This window comes from Diadema antillarum, unplaced genomic scaffold (assembly GCF_040938485.1).
Source record: "Diadema antillarum isolate AM-2024a unplaced genomic scaffold, OU_Dant_1.0 seq00002499_RagTag, whole genome shotgun sequence".
Taxonomy (NCBI): Eukaryota; Metazoa; Echinodermata; class Echinoidea; order Diadematoida; family Diadematidae; genus Diadema; species Diadema antillarum.
In genome coordinates this window covers 4,714-14,875 of record NW_027273103.1, presented here as the reverse complement: position 1 = coordinate 14,875, position 10,162 = coordinate 4,714, and the positions used below count along the sequence as shown (strand labels likewise).

Genomic DNA, 10,162 nt, shown 5'->3' with positions numbered 1-10,162 from the left:
GCAATTAATGGTCTGACTGACATTCTGGCTGTTGATGGCAACCTCATTGGTAAATATTAACTGAAGAAGCTTGGAATCGAGAGAATGAGAGCTGTGAAAGTGGTAGTACTTTCCATAACAACAAATTGTTCATTGCTTCTTCATTTGATAGCTAGTTATTCTTAGTGAAAGTACTATCAACCATTGAATATCAGATAGTCACCGTAAACCCTAAAATCTACTGAGTATGTGTCTGTATGCAAATTGTCAAGATGGTGTATTCCAGTTAGGAGACATGTCAGTATCAATTCTTGTCACATCAATGTACAATGACCAATGTACAGAATATGGTAACATAACAACAGAGCTGTCACTGTGGAAAGCTACAAGTAACAAGGACATGAGGTATTCCTCCTAGTTATTGTGTGTTGCATGAGGCAGCATGCATTATATTAATCAGATGACAGGTAAATCTATTGAATGGGATTGTTGTAAGGGTCAAGTCATGGTACAGGTGTTTCCTACGTGGAATTTAATTTGAGTTTGTTATTTTTCTCTTTCTCCCTCAACAGATGACCATCCTTGCCTGATTGATAACAATGGCTGCTCCCACCTTTGCATCATCCGTGAGGATGGAACCGGCCGGTGCTCCTGCCCACTTGATCTTGTCCTGGATAGTGATGAGCGGACGTGTGTTGAACCACCTACCTGCAGCCCTAAGGAGTTTACCTGTGTCTCGGGGAACATTGCCTGCATCCCCATGACGTGGAGATGTGATGAGTCCAACGAGTGTGATGATATGAGTGATGAGACGGACTGTGGTGAGTAGAGCCACTTGAGATGATGGAGGGAGTAAACTGCAGGATAAAAAAAGTGACATTAAACCTTCAGTGGTTGAAGGATGAAAGAAAGAGGAGCATATGAAATAGAAGTGATGTTAGGGGAAGATCAGTGAAAATTAGAGCAGTGATACATAAAGATAAAGATATATGACATATAATGAACCATCAGTTTTAAATTAATTCATAAAGAGGCCCCAATTAATGAACTACTCCATATCTTTTCATGTATATACCACCTAAGATCTTGTAAGCAAATTTCCCTAAGTCATTCCAAAGACCCACAAAAGGGCTAGGGATCCCTCTTTCTCGTACATTGCCCCATAACTTTTGGATTCATTACCCCCTTCATTAGGGAATAATTCATTCAACTTACTGTTCTGCAAGCATTTAAGATTTCATATATTACAGTCGTATCATATAATAATTCACACTGCTATTTTTGTGTGTTTGTATATTGTAAGTTTATCATGTCTGATACAGAACAGCTGTTTACATATAAAGCAGTTTGTACCATATAGAAAAAGTACTATACCAATGTAACAATGTATGTGTGTATGTAAAGGTGGAAGTCAGAGAATAATTAAATTCAGAAACTGAGAGAGAGGGTAGGGAAAATCATATAAGTGATAAAGATGTAGTGAGGAGGAAGAGATTAATGAGAGAAATTAGAAATGTGATAGTTTTTATTGTAACTAAAGAAAAAAAAAGTTTGATAACAATAACACAGAAAGGGAGTTAAAAGTTACTGAAAGTCAGGAAAGAGAATCATTAACTTTAGACAAATGAATCAGTGTACATAAACTCACCACTTGTCTCTCACACTTCTCTTTCTGTCTGTGTTGTCTCACCCACCCTCTGTCCATTTCCCTATTCATTTTCACCTCCTCACTCCTGGGTCTGACTGATGAAACCTACAGTTCCCTGCATGGTGGATGAGTTCCGGTGTGCAGGTGGTCAGTGCATTGACCGCTCACTGCGCTGTGATGGGAAAGTGGATTGCCTCTACGGGGACAGTGATGAGATGCAGTGTCCACAGTGTATTAATCCCCACTGGTTTCAGTGCACCAATGGCCAGTGTGTGGTCAAGCTCCATGCTGTCTGTGATGGGATTCCAGACTGCCATGATGGCAGTGATGAGGAGGAATGTGGTAAGTAGTGAAAGGAAGGGGAAGAAAAGTATCCAAGGTATCACAAACTTTCTCTCTACCAGCTAATGATTCAACTCACAAACATATCAGTAGCAACAATGCATACAATAGAATTTATTTCTATTTCAGTTGAAGTCATACCACTCACTCCAGTAATCCAATGATTAGAAATTAAATGCTTCTGAATTTCCCTCCAGTTAGATGACAGGAGTTTGATGTGGTAGTTGTCAGTGAAGTGCAGTCTGTCATCCATACTTAAAACATTCACAGACTCACAGTCTTCTCAAGATTCTGTCTCGTATTCTTGTATTCGCTGCCCCTTTCCAATTTTTGTAATAGAGTAACATGGGATTAAGAATTTGTTCCAAAGAGAAATCTTGGTAGGATAAAGAGACACATAATCAACAGATCAATAAAACTGCAATTGCCAAAGGACAGATAATCAAGATGTAGTGACTATGAATATGACTTTCTCATCTACCATGTTATTGCGTAGGTGTCTCAGTTATGACACATTAGTGCTGATAATGTCTTTCTTGACACATCTTGATTTATATTATGCACAAAAATTGTACATTTTTAGAAAATTTTGTCTATCCCAGTGAAGAAATTGACTTTATCTTTTGAGTTGAGTGTGAACACAAAAACCTGGATTTATATTGAATCAAATCATAGTGAAGGTGCTTGTGGTAACTGAAATTTATGTAACACACTATAACACACTGTAAACTTATGTACAGAGCTCAATATAGTACATGAGATGTCACTATGAGGGAACCAAGGTGGTATACATTTATCAAATGATGTCCTGTAAGGTTGATCGTCAGAAGTTCGTAACTTCCTTGATGTTTGTACATTATCTCTCAGCTTTTAGCTGATCTGTTGCAATTGTGCTGCTCCTGAGAATCTATGCAGCTTTCTTTGATACAGATGTTCTTTTAACAAGATGTTAGATGTGAAGAACTAATCAACAATTTGTCAGAGCAAGCACTAGGGTATAAAACAGAAAATGCTTCAAAAGGATATGATGATGCTGTAGAGATAGCAGCCAGCTGTTGAGTTCCTTTTTCTCTGACGTTTATTTTCTCTTTGTCATCGCAAAACTGAGTGAAAACTCATGGGATTGATTGACAGATCATACAGACAAAAAGCAAGCAAAGTGTTTGACACAAGTTACCTTGACTGTGACCCAATGACTGCCATGGGGGAGGTTTCTTATTGATTCACCTCACATGGATGGAATCAGAAAACTAAGGGCATAGATCACCTTATCCTTAGTATGCTATTTCACAAGATCAAACATGCACCCATCCATGCAGCATTATACATGCCCTGTGATTATAAGTAGAAAATTACACCCAGTGGGCTACCAGGCCATCACAGTCCTGTCTGTATAGGCCTTGTCTTTGATTACTGGTATTTCTTAGGTACATATGCATGCACTGATAAATACATTATGACTGGAAAGCTTGAGCAGACTAAATTAAAATCAGTGATACTTGGCTGGAATACTTTCCTCTTTTCATATTGAGAAACAGGTCAAAAAAGTACTGTACTGATAATGAGGAAAGAGGTAGTAGATGTTATCATAACAATGAGACAAAAACAGAAACACAGAAAACCCACAAATGATTCCATAGCATTACAATGTCTTATTTCTGAACCTTTTTAGGAACCACTGATGTACAATTGACTAGTACTTCACATACACCAACTACTCAGTATAGTGAAGTCACCAGGACTCATCAAGGTACTTCATTATAAGTGGAGCATACACATTGTTTCCACAAGTGACAAGCATCAATTCTAGCAACTGCTGCTTTTTCCAGTGCAAGAAAGCTATTTGCGACATTGCTCCATTGTTCTCTTTTCTTTTTGGCTGCCAAATAAGATGTTCTCAAGGAAAAAAAAAATCACGAACAACAGCAAATTAGCAAGCTTTGGGAAGAGCTATCACCAGGATAGAAAGCATTCATTTGGTCAGTTGCTTCAAGAAATTTGTGTTGTACTTGTCAGCTTTGAAGAGTCTCATCTTTGTTAACTCTGACTGCTGCCAAACCATCATCAGCATCCTGGCTGAAGCTTGAACTATGATCCCATCATTGAATCAGCTCATCAACATTACTGGTCACCATACACCACTAAATCAAGGTTGTTTTCAGAAACCATCAGAAAAATGAAACACCATGCTTTGCTTGTGTTCCTCATTGACTTGAGAGACAAAAACATGGCCACTTTTGCAATCACATTTTTATAGAGGTGTACCCTAGCCAATTTTTGACTCCTGTTTGGGGGTGAAATTGAACTAAGGTCAAAGGTCAATGAATTTCCATTATAAGCAATGTAATCCCATCAGCTTCAGACAACTTGAGATAAGATCCCTTAAATCACATCACATATTCATATCGTACAGACACAAGTCAAGTTTGAATATGATTTAAAGCTTACAGAGACTGAAGGTCAAATGGTCTATGAACTTTCTTGAAAAAGCACTGTAAGTTGCAGAAGTCATGTAGTTGAGATGGGTACACAGTCAGCAAAAAAACGAACTGATGTCAAAATCCATAGGTCAGTTACCTATCCCAAACAACAGAACAAAAAGAAAAGCAAAATAAACACCACATAAGAACACTTTTTACCTTTCTTTTTAGGTTGGATGGTTTGTGCCATAAGTATTTGGTCTCCTAAATGACATACATACAATTTATGGTGGTCACAGGGAGATACATTTACACTGTGATGCAATGAACATTTCTAGTTGTAAGGCTATTGGTTTAAGCTATGACCTGGCCCATGGTAATTCTCTTGATCGAGAGACTTCTGTCATGTTTGTCTTGCCCATCTGGAAGTAGAAGGTATGGAGGATTAGGGGGTTATAGAGAAAGTCACTCACTCTCAATCCATTCATACCACAGACACCATGGTAGTGTTTTATGTGTAGGCTTCTTGGATTATCAGACAGATTTTGGAATGATTTCTTGTCCCATGTTCTTAGAGAGAACAAAAAGTCATTGCCCAACCAGCTTGCAGTAAGCACATTATACTGATCTTCTTTTAGTCTTCTTCTTAGCACACAAAACCTATGATACAGAGTATTAAAGTGGCTTGAAGGGAAATGTTGATTCACACTGTGTATTTTGTTTTTGTTTTTATGCCAAAGACTTTTTTCTGGTTTTGTGTTCACACATGGTAAATATGATATCAGTTGCTGTTGTTAGTGCAGACAAACAATGTGCCTGTATATAACATCAAGCGTACTGTACAAGGAATGTGTGCTAATGTCCTTGTTGCAATGAACATGATCATCCTACTTCCTTAGTATTTCATATTAGTTTATATAAACATGGCTTTCTCTTCTGATTATGACTGGTATCCCAGGTGTTTTAGTAAGCAAAGTGCTTCTGTCTTCATTTCATAATCCAGGCATTCAAAATTGGTGTTCAAGACATTTTGGAGGGTGATTTTGGACTGCAGCTGCATAGAAGCAGTGAAGTTACTCATTTCAGTTATCAGTGCCATAAGTGTTTCATGTCATATCCTGACAGCTTTGGTCATTCAAACAGTCACAGAGCCAAGGATCCATAAGTTGAAACTCTGATCTTTACTCCAAGCCTGTTGAAATCAAGGGAACATTTTAAGCAGTGACTTCACAAGTCTGCCTTCACTGATTATTTCGTGGTTTATGAGTGATGCCCTTGTGTGCTCTGTTCACACATGTCCACTCTGTACAGTATACCTCTTGACTTATCATGCCACTAATTATAGGTCTGACTGTATTTGGATGCCTTTTACCATAATCGATTTAATCCCTGCTATTTTGGAGTCTCAATGCATATAGGTGATGTAAGACATGAATATAAAGATGTAAAGGGAAAGAAAAAACAAACAAACAAATCCCAAAAACAAATATGAATTGTGTACACATAGGGGGAAAATGTAACTGCTTGGATCTGTAGAAATATGCTCAGTATTGTGAGTATATACAATATCGAAGTTGCATATCCAGGATCCTGAGGCATAGATTATTGATTGATTGTGCATGGAATGATAAATTACAACTTGGTTGTAAGTTTATTCGATTCATGGTTTTGGAGACTCATTTGGTTATAAACTTAAGCCCCAATTAATCCACACTTTTAGATGTTGTTAGATTGTGGTTTCATGACTTCCAAATCATAGACCAAAAATATTATGCACTTGTATGTTTATCCAAAGCAAAGACGTAGATAGTCCCCAATGTCTCCAATGTCTGTCTTAAGAGTATGTGAGGATTAATCTAATCCTTTTTGACATTTTTTCTAAAATTCTCTTCTTGGTACAGAGAAATGTTGACATCATTTATTGAAAAAAGCAAGAAAGAAATGATTTAAAGTGCTCCCAGAGAAATCTGTTCATGATATTAAAACATACTTGAATGAGCAGATTTAGAGTATGCACTATGCCAATCACAAGGTCCAGGACCTCCACTTGAACAATTTCCTTTGAACTTTAACCTCTTAATTGTCACTGATTTAGCTTTCATTCAAGAGCAAATTAGATATAAGTAGTTACTCCCTATCAGCGTATCCGAGGGACCCACATTAGTCTGTTCGTTTGCTTTTTTTTAAAAATCCCATTACCTCCATATCATGATACATCGTGAGAGTTGTAGTGGAAGACAACCCAACCTACTGCTGTATGTAAATGTGATTTTTGATGCTGGGGTCCATGTGTAGATTTCTTGAAGATGCTCCATGTTTTATTTACCCCAGATATTAGAAACATAGATGAGAGACGAGCAAAGTAGGTGATATGCAAGGATGGCAGGGAGTGTCCAGTGTATCCCATAGAGACATTCAACAAGGTTTCTTTTCTCCTCTTTCTCCTGGCAGTCCCCATGAGCCCCATACCCCCAGCGAGCCCCATTACACACGGCGGGATGAACAAAGCCCTGGTTGGCACCCTTGTCACTGCTCTCTCACTTGGTGTCATGGTGGTGGGAACCATTTTCCTCTGCCGGCGCTGGGGCATTGGGCAGGCTCGTGGTGAGGATGACTACAGCACCCCAGCTGAGCAGAACAACTACTCCACCGTACTCATGCTGAATCAGCTAGGCAAGGACCATGTGCCCCACAAGTACCTCTCAAGTAAGCCTCCTGGGTGCCTTTCTGTCAGGTTTTGTGTTTGTTTTGGATAGAATGCATGGAAGAATGGTAACAAGATTTGTGCTGTGCTGTGATAAGTCATGAATGGCTCAGTGAATGAATAGAAGTGTAGTATGATTGTCTTGAAGTAATTTAGTGAATGGATAACTGAAGTAATAATGTTGAAGAGCATTTTCTGATGTGACGTAATGATGGTATGAATGATGAATGTCCATGTAAATGAACGATTGCATGAAGGACAAGAAAATCATGTAGTTATAACAAAATTGAATATTGGAAGCTATAGGCAGTATCATGAAAGTTTTATGACTTATCCTGAATTCTAAATGTGTCCTTTACTTTAGATAACACGCGACCACACCCAAAGACCACCAACCTGAACTCATGCTCTTCTAAGATCTCACCAAAGAGTGGGAGTGGTGGTAGCAGTGCTGGACCCTTAGAGAGGATCCTGCCAACGGGGGCGTCGTCATGTAGCTCAGAGATGGTCAGCTCAATGGGCACCAGCAACTACCCAAAGGAGACCCTGAATCCACCACCCAGCCCAGTCACAGAGCGCTCACAGGGCACTGCTGAATTGTACTATGCTGCAGCAGCCCAGAACCCCTCCAGCACAAGCAGATCTTACAAGTAAGTCTTTAAAATGACCAGAAGTGAGCTAGACACTGAGCCCTCAATGGCACAGCCTTCTAGTATCCAAGCCTGTATCAACGGTGATACAATTGACACCATCATTGACCATGTGAAATGCTTCAGAGCAAATATGTCTCATGATTTTGAGTGCTAAAGGCTTCTGCCAGTCACCCTCAAAATATTATTTTAAAATACCATTTGCCACTATCATGTAATAGATATTGCCATGTTTACATGTAATGTCTGTATCAAATGTATATTAGCAGTTAATAACATAATGTACCACAAATTCTGCCTTTTATAGTCAACTTCTGTGACGTTCTTAATTGGTCATTATTTGAACGAGGCATAGACACGACCCCTCTGAGAAGCAGGTGCTATAAGCAAAGGAAACGTCATCTATTAATCTGAATAAATGAATCTGAACACCTTTAGGTTGTAGCATTGGAGATCAGTTTGACGGTTTTGCCGTGTGTTTGTGTAATTGCAAGCTTAGAATACTGTATGTTTCCTTGATGGGAGCCCAAGATTGTTTTAAAGCAGTACCTCATGTCTCTGAACACTCAGTGAATTGTGAGCTTTGACCATGTATACAGAAATTCATCTCTTTCACTTTTTCCCGACATGATTAGCATGACGAGATGTGTTCTTGACGTCCTTTGAAAATTCAGTTTCGATTTGTCATCAGTCTTCCTGAAATAAGGGTATTAGTACAATGAGCATATTAACATGTTTTGACCCTGAAATATAATTTGTGACAATTTTTCCTGTCTTTTCAATTTTCAACCTGCAGACATCATAAATTAAGATACTTCCCTCCTCCGCCTACGCCTTGCTCAACAGACGTGTGTGAGGACAGCGAGCCTTACTGCATGGCCACAGCAGCATCGGTGCCACACCACAAATATGCTAACATTTCAAAGTCACGACGGAAAAAGTTTAAGTATAACCACTCAAATATTCTGAATCCAGAGGCAGTGAACTATGACTCGGACCCTTACCCACCACCCCCTACACCTCACAGCCAGTACATGAGTGACAATTATGACAGCTGTCCTCCATCACCGTCAACTGAGCGGAGTTTTTTCAATCCATACCCACCTCCGCCATCACCAGCAACAGACTCCACATAGCAAAGCAAGGAGAGCACAAAGTGTGTTAGCATGATGCAGTGGGACAAACATTTCTTGCTGAACATTTCTAGGAGGATTTCCATTACATGTGGAGCAGTCACCTATTGCTGTCATTTGTCACCAACTCTCATTATATTTTTGTGACCATGTTTATATTGAAACTTATATCAGGGATATATATGTATATGTACATACGTATATATATTATATATATATATTTTTCGTTTTATATTGTTCATTGTAACTGTTACAAACGATATATGTTGAAGAGGTATTATTCATCAGTTGTCACTATCATCTCAAGAAAGAGTGATGACAAAGAGAGCTGGTGGTCTTGTGAAGTGAAGAGGCAGCATTTACTATCCCACAGTCTTCTGTCATTGTCCAGGTCTTTATTAAGAAGTTGTGGATAAAGTCTTGTCACCCAGCCTTTTGGAAGTACATGTCTTAAACCTCCTGGAGGAAATTAACCTTTGCAGGAACCAAGCAACTAGCATGGAATATACTCATCAGGACTAAAGGGGCATTTAAGAATGCATACGTTGTGCACATCTTTGAGTAGAGTTAGTGTAGCTGCTAACATAGTTCCCCCCCCCCCCCCCCCCGCATCTTCACCTGCCCATCATTGTTACCTCAAGCATGCTGCATCATCCAGCCATGAGCACAGCAGAGAAGCACTGTTGGTCTTCTCCTCATCTCTGCTTTCTCTATGTGGAACTATGCGCTTGGAGTCACCCGTTCTGCAATCTGTTATTTGTTTCACCTCCACCTGTGAGTTGTGGCTCATCACTTTATGGCCAGTGTGATTATTTGTTTATGCAAGATGGATTCTAAGTCCTTGCTTTGGGAGATTACTGCCATAATTGTCTCCTCAAAACAAACCAGAGTGTCAGAAAAGTTAAAACATGAACTTTGTGAATGTGCATGCCGAACAGTAATTTATGAAGTATTCTTCTTTAATTCAAGGAAGTTGTATTCACCATTTAGTTCATTTCATTCTGCAAAAAGTGTTCACAGCATCATCCTAGGCACAGTGTGGATGCAACATACTGTTTTTAGTTCACTGCCTAATGATACCTCTAAAGTTTTATGTGTGCCAGTGTAATGGGAAGTCACACAGAACTTGTAAGGTTACCTTGTGATTCTACAGAACTATTTAGTCATTAATTGTGTAGTTTTCAAAATGATGATTCTCACAAACTGTAGAGGTGCTCTCAAAATAGCTACTCTATCATGATAAGATGTACTGCTACAGCATGCTTAGAGTTTAGGGTGATTAAGGC

General features: G+C 39.1%; 1 protein-coding gene across 1 annotated transcript; it reads left to right on the top strand.

The window, feature by feature from the left end:
* Positions 1-8: 8 nt before the first annotated feature.
* Positions 9-9,466, top strand: LOC139714888 (low-density lipoprotein receptor-related protein 5-like). The gene is made up of 6 exons (XM_071626533.1): positions 9-49; positions 552-800; positions 1,739-1,969; positions 6,841-7,095; positions 7,458-7,743; positions 8,540-9,466. The coding sequence occupies exons 2-6, from the start codon at positions 740-742 to the stop codon at positions 8,877-8,879; spliced, it is 1,173 nt and encodes a 390-aa protein (XP_071482634.1). The 5' UTR covers positions 9-49; positions 552-739; the 3' UTR covers positions 8,880-9,466.
* Positions 9,467-10,162: the final 696 nt, after the last annotated feature.